The sequence below is a fragment of the Pristis pectinata genome, chromosome 8 (assembly GCF_009764475.1).
Source record: "Pristis pectinata isolate sPriPec2 chromosome 8, sPriPec2.1.pri, whole genome shotgun sequence".
In the NCBI taxonomy this organism is placed as follows: domain Eukaryota; kingdom Metazoa; phylum Chordata; class Chondrichthyes; order Rhinopristiformes; family Pristidae; genus Pristis; species Pristis pectinata.
The window spans coordinates 37,353,565-37,370,588 of NC_067412.1; the positions used below are offsets into that span (position 1 = coordinate 37,353,565).

Here is a 17,024-nt window from a genome sequence, read left to right on the forward strand (position 1 = left end):
CTAGAAGATCTAACACATCTTATACCATCCTGACAAACCACCTCACTTGAATAAAGTTCTCTTTACACTATCCAAGTGGACAACTCCAAAGCAGGTATAACGCATGTTAATTACATAGTAAAGCTCCTTCTGCATTGTCCCTTCAAACATTCCTGGGGGAGATACAACAAGTAAGGCAGAGAGTAAAACCTTTGACATTGTTCCATAATGTGCTCCCACTATTGGTAAACTATGAGTTAGATATAGAGTAAAGCCTTCTACACCATTCCATTAAACACTCTCCAGGCAAGTACTGACATTGAGCTGGAAACAATAAGTTATGACTGTGCAAATCGGATCAGTTGGCTTTTGTTTTTCAAGCCCTAGCGATCAAGACAAGGTGAAACGGCATCCATTGGAAAATTACTTTGGGTACTGCTTGTGCTTTCACATTAGTAGATCTAATTTTTTTCCAGTGTAAAAAAAATGCTACTAAAGACATCACTATTTGCATTTCATTCATACCTACATAAATTGGCATTTTACGGTGCAATCTACTGTTTTCATTGAACAGTCAGTGCAGGGAGGAGTGCTAGTTTCTTGTATTTATCATGATTTAAAGGGTCACATCAGGATACTTGACTGGCCAGTTTTAGAATAACTGCAGGCTGTTTAAAAATCTTCCAAAGTCCACAGTGTGTTACAACAAATGGTGAGCTCTTTGCCTAGCATTTAGCTGCTGAGATATTCATCCCACAAGTGCCTCACTACTGGCATCACACTGTTACTGAAGGCAGCTGTATGGCAACAGCTGGCCACTCAGGATGAGTTGGGAACTTCAGGGTAGTGGGTAAAGTCAGGCCCACATGCAAATAGCTTCATGTCAGTGAGTCTTCAAAGTTACCCCACCCTGCCTAGATTTCTCAAATGAACAATGCATCTGTAGGCTCAGGATTTCCAAGGCTGTCATCACTGAGCTCTCATGCTTAGATGGCTCTCTCTGTGGAGGACAAGAACACATTGACTCTCAACTTCCTCACCTCTCTGTCGACTGTGCATTTATAAAGGAGGTCCGGAAAAGTGTCCTTGTTGAGGTTTGTCTCAAGCAGCTGTGTAACAGAGGGCTCTCTGATCTATAGGCTGCACGAAGGGACGCATAACAAGACAAACGTTAAGTGTTACTGGAAGATCATCAACTCTGTGAAAGACACATTTTGGTCTGCCCAATACTTTATGGTCTTCCAATACAACGAGATGTCTGTAAGTGAATGATGCCGTCTGGCACGTTCCAGGCTACGGGAGTACGTGTATAGGGATGCACAGATGCTTGGTGCAAAGGCTTTGTGGGGAAGGACTGCAATCTAAGATTCTGCCACCACTGGACACCAAGAGGCTGGGTTCTCTGTAACAGTCCCGCAAACACAAGGTGTCTATTGACCAAAGAGGCCACAAGTGGCATAAATGCTTTGCACATTGAATGTCTTAACTTGATGACTCCACAAATGTATAGACCTGACTACACAATGGATATAAAGAAAGCCACGCATTAATTTTTGTATTCCTTGAAGCTTTTAAGAATAACGTTTATTTTTGGAATTAAAAAAAACTTCACCACGGGATCTTTCCAAGCAGCCACAGCAGATCTCTGGTTCAATACTGACCTCAGGTGCTGTCTGTGTGGAGTTTGCAAGTTCTCCCTGTGACTGCGTGGGTTTCCTCCTACATTCCAAAGATGTGTGGGTTGGTAGATTAATTGGCCACTGTAAATTGCCCCTAACATGTAAGTGAGTGGTGAAATCTGGGGAGAGTTGACAAAAATGTCAGGAGGAAAAAAGGATTAGAGTAGGATTAGTGTAAATGGGTGGTTAATCGTGTATTGTGAAGGGTCATGGCTATCACGTGACACCATTGAGCACATGGTCGAAAGCCACAACACTGTCAATCAAGGTCTGGCTCCAGCCACCCATTAGTGCACACCCTTGACCATTGGTTCCTGTACACACTTTTGTACCTGGCCTTGGATTGTTTGAATTACCTGGGCTGGACTACCCAGCCCTCCAGTACTATAAAGAATGCCACATGTGCATAGTTCGCTCTCTTTTGATTGCTCCAGGAATCGTGAATCAATGCTGAAGAGACCATTGGTAAGAGTGTGCACTTCCACAAGGGTTAGGAGCATCCTAAGTAGATTCCCGGGAGCATAGAGCCGATGCTTGCACCGAGTCAGGGGGTCAGGCATTGTATTGTTTCTTCCTTGATCATTTGTAACCAGTTTGTTTTGTGTGTGTGTGTGTGTGTGTGTGTCTCACCCTTGTTGCGATTTCCCTCACATTCGCGATCACCCGTGTAAGTGTGCATCCATTCCCGTTCATTCTGTCCCACATTCGTCTTTGTGAATAAATCATTTTCTTACCCCAAAGACTGTGTCCAGAGTCCCTTCACTTTGAGACCTTAAAGAACTTGTCTTACAACAGATGGTCAGTGCAGACTCAGGGGGCTCAATGGCCTATTTGTGCAGTGTTTCCTTCTAGGACTCCATCTCCCAGTTTGCTGCTCGGCACTGCTTCCAAGGGGACTCAGGCAATGTAATTCTAGAGAAAGGATTTTATAGAAAAAAAACATAGAAAAACCTACAGCACAATTCAGGCCCTTTGGCCCACAAAGCTGTGCCAAACATGTCCCTACCCTAGAAATTACTAGGCTTACCCATAGCCATCTATTTTTCTCAGCTCCATGTACCTATCCAATAGTCTCTTAAAAGAGCCTATCATATCCGCCTCCACCACTGTTGCGGCAGCCCATTCCACGCACTCACCACTCTCTGAATAAAAAACTTACCCCTGACATCTCCTCTATACCTAGTCCCCAGCACCTTAAACCTATGTCCTCTCGTGGCCATCATTTCAGCCCTGGGAAAAAGCCTCTATCTCCCCGATCAATGCCTCTCATCATCTTATATACCTCTATCAGGTCCCCCCTCATCCTCCGTCACTCCAAGGAGAAAAGGCCGAATTCCTGCAACATGCTTTCATAAGGCATGCTCCGCATTCCAGGCAGCATCCTTGTAAATCTCCTCTGCACCATTTCTATGGCTTCCACATCCTTCCTGTAGTGAGGCAACCAGAACTGAGCACAGTACTCTAAGTGGGGTCTGACCAGGGTCCTATATAGCTGTAACAATACCTCTCGGCTCCTAAATTCAATTCCCCGATTTAAGGACAATACACCATATGCCTTCTTAACCACAGAGTCCTATGGACTCTCAAATAGGGCAATCAGACAAGTATCACATCATTTAGGTAAGATGACAGACATAATTAATAGAGCTAAAAAGGGATTACATGTAGAACTAAACATACAAAAAACTCAATTGAGAAAAAATGCTTTCCAAAAAGCTTTCTGGTATGGTGGAATAGGATTTGGAATAAGCCTTCACAAAGTTCTATAGTAATGGCTATAGTTCAAGTTTAAAACATTAAAATACAAACAAATAACTGGAATCAATAAGAAATTGATTTAAGAATGGGAAGCATTGGACACCATCTGAAGTGATGTTTGATCCAATGTAAGTGTTGATCAAGTGTCCTCTGTTCGTTGTTGCAAGTCATAGAGTTTTGTAGTTCATGTCAATGATTCACATCTAGAGATTAATACTATCCACTGGAAGTGTAGTAAACTTTCATTTTGTTTGCCACTGAATTGACAAGAAATGAGAAGTGGATCTGCTTATGCCGTTAATCTAGAAATAATCATCTGAAAATCTGAATAAATTACTTCCAGTTGCAGTCAGATTAGCAAAGCCTCCGTCAAAGTAGTTTCAATCAACTAGGTTTATTCAAATTCTGAGATAAGTATAGCATTCAAGTGTACAAAGCATGAAAATAATTTGGATTAATAAACTGGTCAATGGAATCAGATCAGTGGTGTTGAACGAGATGCATCTGCAATGCCATGAGCTATACTAACTGTGTTTCAGGGGGACAGTCTCGTCACAGCTCAAGTATCTGCAGAGCAGGAATAAGTTACCAAACAGAAAAGAATGACTATCAACGCTGAAACTGAAAATGAAAAGAAATAGAATCTACTTAGATTCCAGTGAAGATTGGGTGACATCTCAGACACTGGAATTTGCTGGAACCACTGGCTTCCCACAAATTCCAAGAGTCATTGACTGCTCCCACGTCTCCATGATGGTAAATGTTTTAATAACCCGTACTTTTTCCTCCAAAGGTTCCCAACCTACTCAGTGCGGAGGTGGTTGTAGATCAGAACAAATTTCCTCATGGTGAATGCCATATTTCTGGGAAGCACATACAATGGTTTTTTCTTAGGGAGATTGAATTGTCAGGCATTTATCACATCTAACACTGCCCAGAGATGGGTTTTGGGGACAGGGGCTACTCTTGACTTCCCTGGCAATTCATATTCATTCACTGTCCCTCCAATAGCAGCTGTGTGCCAATACAATGAGAGCCATACAAGCAGCAGAATCATTGTGGAAAATGCCGCTGTCCTTCTGCATCAATCCGGGGTACACACCCAGCAGGTGCAGAGATGTCATTATGTTGTGCTGCATGGTCCACAACCTCACCAATCACAGACAGCAGCTGATGCCAGAGAAACAGCAGCATACAACCTTGGGGTCCGAGGATGAAGAAGTGGAACCTGGAGAGCAGCTGGAGCAAGAGGAGCAGGGAAGGCCACTGGGGGAAAGTCCCAGAAAAACACCAACAGCCTCATCTCATGGCAAAGTGGAGGAGCAAGGCATTGACTTCTTGGACCATAAGATACTTCCTCCTAGGAAATCAATTTTCACAGGCTGCTGAATTATAGTCCTCAATACGGTCAAATTGACCTTCCCCACATTACAATCCTTAATACTAACACAGTTTACCAACATAACTGGGAGCACCCAGATAACAAAATAATCCCCTACACCTTCCTTTACAGGACCACTTGCACGAATCATAACATCAATGAATGACTTCCTGATCCATTTACTGAGGTGACTCACCAAAACTGTTCACATTTACAGTGGTATGCAGCTCACTCTGACACATCTTGTCACACTATGAAATTTATTTCTGCATTGGTCAAATGATTGATAATGAATTAAAAAGGCACATTGAATGTGGCAAGCATCAAAGTGTGCCAGTGTGAAAGGGGAGGGAGTATGAGTGAGTGAAGAAGGGAACACATCCAGGAGAGAGGTAATAATGAGGGATACTAAATCTGTAAAAAAAAAGTGCATTAGAGACACAGTCTATTGTGGGCTATTCATGTGCAAAGACTATTATTACAACTGTTGTCTTATATTTCGGGCATCAATAGTAGGCATTAGATCCAGAGCAGCCACTGAAACAGGAGTTTGTTGCTTCAGTGAAAACTTCCTCTGCAAATTCTGAAGCACTAAGGGAAGACTTACTTCCAAAGAATTTTACTACATTTAAAAATTAGGATAGCTGAGACTTTCCAATCGAAAGAATTATTCCAAAGCAGCAGTTTTAAAACTCCAGTTAGACACATGGAGGGGGAATTTTGGCAATCGGTAGATCTATAGAGACACTGAAACTGAGCTGAGAGGGCAATAAATCAGAAACACCAAAACTTTAGAAATGAAGGTCCAGGAGTTGTTCAGCTGAAAACCATTTGTGCATGAGCTGTGAGACTATCCAGAGAGAATGAAGATTCAACCTTCAACTTAAGTTATCAGTAACCCTGGTGATCTTGTTGGAACACAATGGAATCCTTCATGTCCTGATCCCCCACCATGTGAATTATTGGCTTTTGCTCCCACTGATGTGGATTTATAAGACTTCAATTCCTCATCCAAATCTTGGTATCTCCATCAGGACAACAACTAAACTCTTGGCATTAATGACATACACATTTCCAAAGTAAATTTCTTAAAAATTGAGCTATGACTGACACCCAGTTTATTGACTTAAGTGTTTTGGGATTTCCTTTTAACAGAACATGGTCTCCTAATCCCACATCTGTGGGAGCAAAAGCCAATAATTCACATGAGGAGGAATCAGGAAATGAACCCACCTCTCATCACATCACATCAAACAGGTGACAAAGCCTTTATCGAGAGAAAGAAAATTCTTGTCCCTGCCCTTCCAATGACATTGGACCCCAGTCTTGGCATGACCAGCATCCACACCTTTTTGACATTTTCCACATTGTTATGATCTGGGATGCACGGCTGAAAAGATAGTGGGAAGGAAATTCATTGGAAGCTTCTTACTTGAAAGGTAAACATGGGGAATGAAGAGCTGAGATTAACTCCTTGACAAGATCTGACACAGAAACAATGGGCCTTCTATTCTGTAAGGACCTTTGAACAATTTGGGCATAACTGCTGCATTGGCTGCAAAACCACATGCACAATCCCCATAAACCAGCTACCACCACCCCTACCAACTGCTCTCAGAGATTCCATCCAGACCTGTGCAAGGCGACAGACTGCCAGGTACCTGAAAGGTTTCCAATTATATGGTGCCTTCAGCACAGTGAAAGGTCCCAAGATGAATTAGAAGAGCTTTATCAAATAATCATTGGACACAGAGCCAGATAAGAAGGTACAGTTCCAAGGAGCATCAAAGTAATGGTGAGAATTCCAGAGAGATTTAGGGAGGGAATTCTGCAGCTGAGGAATTACTCTGTATGTTCTATGCAAAGATGCAAAACCTCATAATAAATGATTACATTTTAAACATATTTTCAAGAAAAATGATTTATTCCATTTCTTAATGCCAACAAGATATAAATACCCCAATCCCGATTCATTACCCAATGACTGCAGTCCATGCAGATCACGTCTCATTATACCACTAGCCCTCAATATAGTATCATACAGGCTTGTCTTTCTGCCCTGCATAGTTTTGGTGAGGTCGTACACTCTCCTTTTGTTGCTCAGCCAGTGTAGAGGTGGGCTGTGAGAAGGGCCACTGGAACTCCCTCTCCCCAAAGTAATTTACCGTGAGTAAAGTGAATCTAGTCAGGAGGACTTTGAGGTCCCACCTGAGAAAGTGTATTAGCACACTTGAAATGCGCTCATATTTTCTTAACATTTAATCTCTTCTTGCCAGTTTCCTTACCATCACTTTAGAAGACTTTGACTCTTTGGGTCACCTCTGAAGGCACTCCTATGGTTCATTTTCAGTCAAGTAAGCAGAAGAGGCTATCCAGGATCACTCTGATCCAGATACTATCCTCCAAGCTCAAACATTCAAGGGCGAATATACCTCTGACACTGGGTTGAGTGGGTTGTCTATAGATAGTGATTATGGTGCTGTTTAATTTTGTCCTCCCTAACCCAGTTATCAGGGGACTTGCAATACTCTAATTACCAATTCTGGCCCTTTTAACTTGTCTGGAGATTGAGCGTGGAATCCACATCAGATACTCAGTGCCGATAGTCTTCCTCAATAAGAATGAAGCAGACTGTATTTGTTAATAGTGTTCCCAGAACATCTCTGCAGAAGTATAGCTGTTGGTCAGTACTGGATGCTCCTCATGGCTGTGATTGCACCAGTCAATCTCCGTGGGAGCCCCTTTGCTGCTTGTCTGAATTCCTCAGGCTTTGCTTTCAAGGCTGTCGCGATCTGCTGCAGAGTTCGGGATGGCTGCAGGCCAAGAGCATCCATTACATTGCTGAGGTAATCTGGGAAAAGGAAGATATGCAAGAAGATTGATTGCAAAGCTGTCCAAATACACCTTGCACCCAGTACAGTGCAGCACCAAAATGGAAAAGAGCAAAGGAGAGGATGATCTCAATGAAGACTCAAAGTCACATTAGCTTTTGGGTTCAAAAACGTCTAGTAGACTGCAAGGTAAGGAACTTGAGGTTGGGGTATACCATTACAGTGAGAGTATAAAGGTGGGATACTTAACTGCTGGAAGAAATAAGAAATGGAAGCTTAGAAAAACTTTCCTATTCAGGGTTAGGAACCAGTTGCAGGAGAATGGGTTCTTCAAAGACCCAGCACAAGGCACGAGGGCCGAATGGCCACCTCCTGTGCTGTAATAAAGTAATGAATAAAACATAGATGTTTCTCATTGTTTACATGACACTCACCAATGTCTGTGACAAGTTGCTTGGTTGCGTGTGGGGTAAGCTCTGAGATCTGCAGAATGGATTCACAATAAGTATGCATTGTTGCCCTGGCAATGGAGCCTAGCCAGTAATCAGCCATATTGTCCAGTTCTGGTACCTCATCTCCTAGGAGAGATTTGAAGCACATAAACTGAGCAGATAAACAAATTTCATCAGTAAATGAACCCCAACAGAAAGCCTCTGTGGAAATGTATTCAATCTACATTTATTGCAAATTAGTCTGAATCCCAAATTACTGGCAACCTCATTGTATCCATTCAACTGTCTCTCTACAAACACAAATAGTCCAATTGTTCCTCCTGACACAAATGTTGACACCATCCACCAATTTCATTCGTCCAACTTCCAGTCTTACAGTAGGTTCCACCTCATGGTTCTTAACACAGACCTGCACTGACTTCACTTTCAAGGCACTGAACTACATTGGCTCCCATCTGAAGTCCCAGACTGAGAATGACTCACCTCCTATGACACTGAGGTGCTCACTTCACAGACCTGAGCTGATCTCCCACTCATCAACAACGGTTCCACACTCAACATTACTAACACTATCCAGCTGCTCACCACAGACCAGTATTGGATCTCTGCTCACAGACTGACTCACAAACACTGGGTCCTTGCTCCTCACAAACTCATCAATACTAGGTCCCTGCTGCTCACACAGACTGGCATTAACAGCCTCTTGCCAGTGACCGACCTTAGCCCATCCCTTACCAGTGATCAGCATTGTCCCATTGCTATCCTCAATGATTTGAATCGGATCCCCACTCACCTCACTGACCTACTCACTGTCTATCTCTGTGATCTACACCATCTTCCCTGACTTCTCCCACCCACAGTGGCTTACCTCTCGATATTAGAGACCAACACTTGCTCCCCCTTTAGTCTACCCATGTACCATGGCAACCCTCACACTACTGTTAACTGCACTGATCTACACTGGCTTGTCTTCCACTTACATGTCTACATTGGCAGTATCTATCATCTCACAGACCAGCACTAGTTTTCCTCCCACTTCACCGACTGACACCCTCCTCCCATCTCTCTGTCCAAAACCGTCTCCCCACTCACATACATTGGCTACTCTCTCACTCCATTGACCTATAATGGCTCTATCTGACCCATTCCCATAGACCAGCACTGACCTCCCTCACACCACTGATTTTTCTGACTTGTCATACCAATCAAAACTAGCTCACCTCCCCCCACCAAATTACACTACTGCCCTACATTGCCCCCAAAATCACCTACACTCCCCATCCTCACACCTTGCTAATCTACAATGACTCTCACTACACCACTCACCATGCACACAGCTGTGGCCTAACCAATGTTAGATAATGTTATACGAAGTCCTCCCTGCTCTTATACTCCATGTCCCAGCAAATAAAGATAAGCATTCCATGTGCCTTCTTCACCATCCTCTACCTGTGCTGCCACATTCAGGATCTTGGACTTTTACATTGAAGTCCCTTTGTTCCTCAATACTCCTCAGTACCCTACCATTCATGGATTTGTCCTACCCTTATTAGACCACCCAAAATATATCACCTTACATTTGTCAGGATTGAAGTCCATCCGTCATTGCCCTGCCCAGTTTACCAGCAGATTAATATTATTCTGCAGACTCACTCCTCACTATCAACACCACCACCACCAATTTTTATATCACCTGCAAACTTGCAAATCGTACCTCCTACATTCACTTTCAATGTTTATCACAAACAACAAGGGTTTCAGCATCAATATCTGTGGTACACTGCTGGTCACACACTTCGAAGCACAAAAGCAACCCTCCACCATCACCCTCTCCCTCCCATTACCAAGCCAATATTGGATCTAATTTGCCAAGTTGCCTTGGATCGCATGGGCTCTAACCTTTTTAGACCAGCCTTCCATGAGACCAGTAAGACCTTCTACATGTAAATTACATCAACTGCACTGGACTCATCAATATACTTAGTTACCTCTTCAAAAAACTCAATTAGATCAGTCAGACAGAATCTCCCACCAACAAATCCATGCTAACTATCCCTAATCAAGCTCGGTCTTTCCAAGTGTAGACTAAACCTACCCCAATAATTTCCCAATCACCAACATTAACTGGCCAATAATTACTTGGCTTATCCCTGCTGCCCTTCTTGAATGTTAAGTATCTCCGTCAGGGCCCCAGCAATCTCCTTCCTTGCCTCCCATGGCATCCTGGGATGCATCTCATCAGGCTCTGGAAATGTATCCAGCCTTATGCCCTCCTAATATCTCCTTTATATCTTAATGTGTTTAAAACTTCACCATAACAAATGCAATCTTCAGTCACAATGTTTTTCTCCTCAGTGAATGCAGATGAAAGGTATTCAATATCTTTTACATGTCCTCTGGCTCCAAGCACAGACTGCCCTTTGGTCCCTAATGGGCCCACTCTTTCCCTGTTGCTCTTAATATTACAAAATGCTTGGGGTTTTCTGTAATCTGATCTGCCAGTGATATTTTGTGGCACCTCTTTACCTTCCTGATCTTCTAAGCAACCCCTACACTCTGTTCTCAGGAAGGGCTTCTCTCATTTTCAGTGCTCTACACCTACTATTTGCTTCCTTTTATTTTTTATCAAACCCTCGATATCCCTTGACATCCAGGGTTCTCTAGACTTGCTATCCTTACCCTTCATCCTTATGGGAACAAATTGGTCCAGAATACTATCTCACTCTTAAAAGACTCCCATTTCCCAAATATCTACCTGAAAGTAGCTGCCAAGTCCTGCCTAATGATATTGAAGTCAGCCTTCCTCCAATTCAGATACTTAATTTCCAGACTATCCTTATCTCTTCCCATAGCTTTTTTGAAACTTATCATGTAATGGTCACAATCCTCAAAGTACTTGCCCACTGACACTTCATCCACTTGCCAGGTTTCACTCCCTAGGTTTAGATCAAGCATACCCACATCCCTAGTCAGTCTATCTATGTACTGGCATAAAAAGCTCTCCTGGATGGACTTTAAAAAAAAAATCCACTCCATCTAATCCTTTCACACCAAGCTGATTGCAGTTAATATCAGGAAGCTGAAATGCCTTACCACTACAACCCTATTCCTCTTACACCTCTGTGATTTCCCTACATCTCTCCTCTTCTAGCTTCTGCTGACTGTTGGGAGGTCTATAGTATAATCTCAGAAAAGTGATCCCTCATTCTTTATTTCTAAGATTGACCCATAAGGCCTCATTTGAAGAGCTTTGAAAGATATCCTCCCTCCTTACTGCAGTGATGGTCTCCTTAATCAATAATGTAAAGCCCCTCCTCTGTTACATTCCTCCCCCAGCCTCTTATCATGCCTGAAACTTCTGGAATGTTCAGTTGCCATTTCTGCATTTTTCAACCATGCCTCAGTGACTGCAACAATATCACATTCCCACTCACTGATCAACGCTCCAAGTTCATCTGCCTTACCAGTCAAACTCCCTGCATTAAAATAGATGCAATTTGGCTTCCCATACGTCAATAGATATTCTTCCATGTTTGACTGAACCTCTTCCCCACCTGTACTTCTACTCTGTGTCCCAACCCCCACCAATCTAGTTTAGAACCTCCCCAACAGCATGAGCAGACCTCCCAGCAAGGATACTGGAGTCACTTTGGTGCAGGTGCAACCCATCCTGCTTATACAGATTTCAGCTACTCCAGAAGCATCTCCAATGATTCAAAAATCTAATGTCCTCCCTTCTACACCATCTCTTTCGCCACATATTCATCTGACCCATCTTCCTATTCCTATAGCCAGGACCATGTGGCACTGAGATTACAACCCTACACTTTAATCTGCTCCCTAACTCCCTAAATTCACATTACAGGAGGTCATCCATTTTTCTATCCATGTCGTTGGTATCGAAGTATACCACAACCATTAGCTGTTCACCCTCCCCCTTCAGGATACCCTGTTTCACTCCACGGACTAATGGCTCCACTATCACACATAACTTGACTTCCAATGGCTTCCCTCTCAGACCAATGATATGCACAGGCTCTGCTCTCATCTCACTGCCTTATAACGATCTAGGTCTCACCTCAGTGACCTACACTGGCTCCCGTCTTACATGAACTAAAATGGCTCCCCATCAGCCCACTGACCTATACTGGTTCTTCTTGCAACTGCGTGACAGACACTCATATCCTTCTCAACCTGGCTCTGTGTTCATCTCATTTCTTTCAACTGCTCCCCTCATCTATCTAACTTATAACCATTCTTGCATTCATTTCATGCTACATCCTGGTTCTCACTTCCCTCCCAAAATATCCTCCAATCTGCATAAATATTTGAATGTTGTGCTGTCCCTCCCCACTGCCACTATTGGCGGAGTTTGCCCAGTTCTTTCCCTGAACACTCATCCCTTTGTCAGTTGTTTTTCAAAAAGCTTCCTCAAGCCCATCTTCCTCATCTACCCTTCCCTCACTTCTCATGGTGTTGCTTAATATTTCATTATTAAAAGGTGCATCAGAAATGCAACCTTTTGCAATTTGGTGAAATTAGGAACTCAGTGGACAGTGCCTTAACATTTGCAGCAGTGAAAGACTTCCATCCAGTTAGAACTCCAGTCAAACCCAGACCCTTAAACAAGTCTCAAATCCTTTCAAAAACTATCATGCAGACCTAATAGCTGAGAATTAAGTAACTTCGAAAAACAGTCACAGGCAACCTACATCCTCACCAGAGCCTAAAGTGGATAATGAGCAAATTCTGAAGACTTTGATTTGATCATGCAACTAAAGGATAAAATGCTTTTGTGGTGAAATCCCCGAATTAAACAGAAGCATATATTTCTTGCCCAAGTGCAATAGGATCAGGGCAGTAACTTCTCTCAAACTTGCTCCACCATTCAATGTGATCATGATGGTTCTGAACTTTTTTTTAAAACCAGACTTTGCTCAAAATTCTTTAATTACCCACCCCTCCTTACCTTGCTCTGGAGGGTACGGAAGCTTTCCAGAGTGCAGTGCCAGCTCAAGTGCCGTATCCTCCTGTGTTACAAAGGGCTCCAGATGCAGAGGCAGGGACATGATATACTGCCCAATCTGGGAACGACAGAACACACTATCAAGCGATGAAAACCAAAGGGGTTTGCTTGGTAACGCTTTTTGTGATATTAATTGGAGGAACAAATATTGTACACCCATGTGATTAAGATAAGTCTCATCCAAAAGATGCTATGCAACACTCCCTCACTAGTGCACTGGATTATCAGCTGAGATTTTTGTGCTCAAGTCTTATGGTGAGGGACCTAATGCCACAACTGCTGACAAAGACAAGAGCTTCTGACAGAGCTGCAGCTGATACCTCATGGAGGAGCATTACATGTCTGCCCAACGGGTAACTTCCTGTTTATTTATAAACCTAGTACTGATTTGCACTAAAGCACAATGGGCTGATCAGCTTTTGAAAAAGGTAGGTCATCATTTCAGGCATGAAACCACAGCTTCCTTCATGGGTCTTGACCCAAAACGTCCACTTACACTTTTTGCTCCAGAGATGCTGCTTGACCCGTTGAGCACTTCCAGCGTGCAGATTTCAACATCTGCAGTCTCTTTTGTCTCCTTTCATCAGAGCTCCAATTTCACCCAAAACAATTCCATCCTTTTGGATGCTAATTTCCAGCATTTCTCCTTTCAGTCTCTACCATCTTGTGTTGTTGAGCTCAACAAACTGATGCGAATAATCACATAACCTCAGCATTTCTCAAACCTGTTACCACTGTAATCATATGAAAGAGACCCCCACCTGCAAGATAACCCCATTCTGAGTGTAACTATATCACTTTTCCTTCATTGTCACTGGGTCAAAATCCTAGAACTCCCTACCTAACAACACTGTGAGAGTACCTTCACCACACTTACTGTAGTTCAAGAGGTGACACACCACTGCCTTATTACACTGATAGTAAGAGTGGACAATAAAGGCTGGCCTTGCCAGCAATTGATAAAACACTTCCTTTTCTTGCAAAAATTTGTCTGACCAAAGGCAGAAACCAAAGAGAAAAGATGCACAAAGTAAAAAAAAAGACTAGTTTGCGAAAATGAGATTCTTACATTGCTGATGTATTCAAGGGGAGCAAGGCTGAACGTTGGAAGATCCTCAGTCAGTGTCTCTCCCATTGTCCCTGCATTCCAGGTCTTTTCAGAAGAAAGAATACAAGGACCAGTATGAGCAACAGAGTAACCAAACATTGGTGCGATGCAATCATAACCCCAACGTAAGAATTCAAACCAGCTGCAACAAACAACATTTGTAATTTTTCTACCTTTTCAAATGCAATGTTTTGTATTCTGTTTAGTAATAAGGTGTTATTCAACAATACCTAAACCCGAGAGGTAATCAGGTATTGGAAATGCTAACTGCTTCAAATGACATTATGAATCTTAATAGACCTTAGTAGATCACGTCTCCTTTAGATATGTGACTTGCAGCATTTTGATAATTAGATTTTCTCTAACAACTACATTGCTTCCAGGGCTGACACAGAAAACATGCTGCCCAGTACTTCTCTCAGAAACTGATTCAGGAAGGTTGTCAGCCACGAGCACAATGTGGCCTTTTCATTCACTAGCAGGCATCCCAGTCCAGATTGCCCCAGGAGCACCTAGTGATGGGCACTTCCAGAACAACACAAGACCAAGTTTTATTGCAATGCTTCATAAGGCATGCCAGCATCTTTACTTCCTTAGAAGGTTAAGGAGGTTTGGCATGTTACCGAACACTCTAACAAACTTCTACAGATGTACTGTTGACAGTATCCTGATTGGTTGCACTATGGCCTAGTACGGCAATTCGAATGTGCGGGAATGTAAGAAGCTGCAGACTCAGCCCAACACATCATGGGTACATCCCTCCCCATCATGCTTAGTATCTACGTGAGGCACTGCCTCAAGAAGGCAACATCCATCAAAGATCCCCACCATCTGGGCCGTGCCATCTTCTCACAGCTACCATCGGGCAAGGGATACAGAAGTCTGAAGTCCCACACCACCAGGTTCAAGAACAGCTACTTCCCTTCAACAATTCAGTTCTTGAACCAAGCAGCACAACCCTAATCACTACAGTACAGAAACAGTATCACCACTTTGATCACTTTGCACTAATAAAGATTTTGTGTTTTTTTGTTCCAATTGCATCCTTCCTTGTAAAAATTGCATGTAATTTATGTTTATGTTTTTCTTGTGAATGCTGCTTATCTGATGCTATGTGCCTGTGATGCTGCTGCAAGTAAGTTTTTCATTGCACCTGTGCATACATGTACTTGTGCATATGACAATAAACTCGACTTTGACTTTGAAGAAGTGTCGCACGGGGAATGAAATCACCCTGCACCCTGATAGCCAGAAGTGCCTGGTTGAATTTCTGGCATGATGCGAAATGATCTGCACTGTAACACTTCACTCTTGGGGGGAAATATTCAGCTGCACAATGCTGAAATAAAAAGCAGTTTCAAATAAATTTTTAAGTTTACATCTTTTTATAACTCCAAGGAAAGTAAACAGCCATAAAGGGAAAATTTTAATTTAATTTTACAGCGTGGTAACAGGCCCTTCCGGCCCAACGAGTCCATGCCGCCCATTTTTTAAACCCAAATTAACCTACCCGTACGTCTTTGGAATGTGGGAGGAAACCGGAGCACCCGGAGGAAACCCACGCAGACACGGGAGAACGTACAAACTCCTTACAGACAGCGACAGGAATTGAACCCCTATCGCTGGCACTGTAATAGTGTCGTGCTAACCGCTACGCTACGGTGAACATGACACATCAAAGTTTGACCAGAATTCAGCAGGTTTAATTGTTACCTTCATTTCTTTCCCCATAAACCCCACTGAATCTGCTGAGCTTCTCCAGAGATTTCTGTTTTTAGGAAATTATTGGAACCCAAGAGGGCAAAGTATGATTACATACGCCTCTAAATCATATCTCCCAAACACTTCAACCAATCTAGGACTGGCAGATCAGCATCAATGGGTTGAGCAATTCTCTGCTCCCATCTCACCTCCATCCTAGGCACCTGTGCGAGCTGCTGCTTGATGCGGAGGAACACAGAGTCAAAGGCGAGCTGATGTGCCTGTTGGTTGAGCCGAGCCAGAGCTGCTCGAGGCTCTGACAGCAGGTTATAGTTTCCTGTTCCTTTTTCCTGCAAAGTAGGGAAGAACTTTAGCATGACTACTTGACCACAGGGAGTGCAAATTCACTTGACCTTTTGAAAGACACTTGATCTGTCCTCTATTACACTTTCTCTACTGCTCTGCTGTAAGAAAAGCAGTCTTACCTTCAATGTATAAAGCATTTCCATTAGACTGGCATATTCACTCTGATTTCCCTTCAGTAAGTAATTATATTCTTGCCAAGGATTCTTAGTGGAGGATTTTTTGTCAGAGCAGCTTGTTTCTTGTATGCCAGTCAAACTACGTGGACTGTACGATTCTGATAAATATTTCCCTGCAGTGGATAGTATTCTGCAAGAGAGATTCCAAAGGATTGGAAAACTGCTCACAACCTATCTTAAATCTGTCAAGTCATCAATGGTGTTGGGAATAATACGTCTCTCATTTCACACCTCCAAAGGATGATGAAATAGGCCACTGAGCATAGGAAAATTCCACCTGTGTTTATCTCTACATTAACCTCCAATTTGAATTCCACTCCCCTTACATCTTTATAATTAAATAATGCTCTTTAGAAGAATTTATAGATTCTAATTCAACAATGGCTTATGATAAGGAAATTTCAATTTCTAATGGAACTTTATGAAATAAAAATATTTTATCTGTGGATCAGTAGGCAGCACTCCCACCTTAAGTCAAAAAGATTGCAAGTTCATATCCAGTTCCAGAGACTTGATCAGGCTGACACATCATTGCTGTGCTGCGGGAATTCTGAACTGTTGGAAGTG

The 17,024-nt window shown here is 42.8% G+C and overlaps 1 protein-coding gene across 3 annotated transcripts in view; it reads right to left on the minus strand.

Annotated features, from left to right (window-relative positions):
- Positions 1-6,708: 6,708 nt before the first annotated feature.
- Positions 6,709-17,024, minus strand: part of cog7 (component of oligomeric golgi complex 7) — a 45,749-nt gene continuing 35,433 nt past the window's right edge. For all 3 annotated transcript variants that reach the window (XM_052021550.1, XM_052021549.1, XM_052021551.1), the window contains exons 13-18: positions 16,401-16,587; positions 16,125-16,265; positions 14,176-14,259; positions 13,050-13,164; positions 8,063-8,206; positions 6,709-7,648 (exon numbers count right to left, since the gene is read on the minus strand). In XM_052021550.1, coding sequence (XP_051877510.1) covers positions 7,482-7,648; positions 8,063-8,206; positions 13,050-13,164; positions 14,176-14,259; positions 16,125-16,265; positions 16,401-16,587 — 838 coding nt within the window. In that variant the 3' untranslated portion in view covers positions 6,709-7,481. The remainder of the gene's footprint in view (positions 7,649-8,062; positions 8,207-13,049; positions 13,165-14,175; positions 14,260-16,124; positions 16,266-16,400; positions 16,588-17,024) is intronic.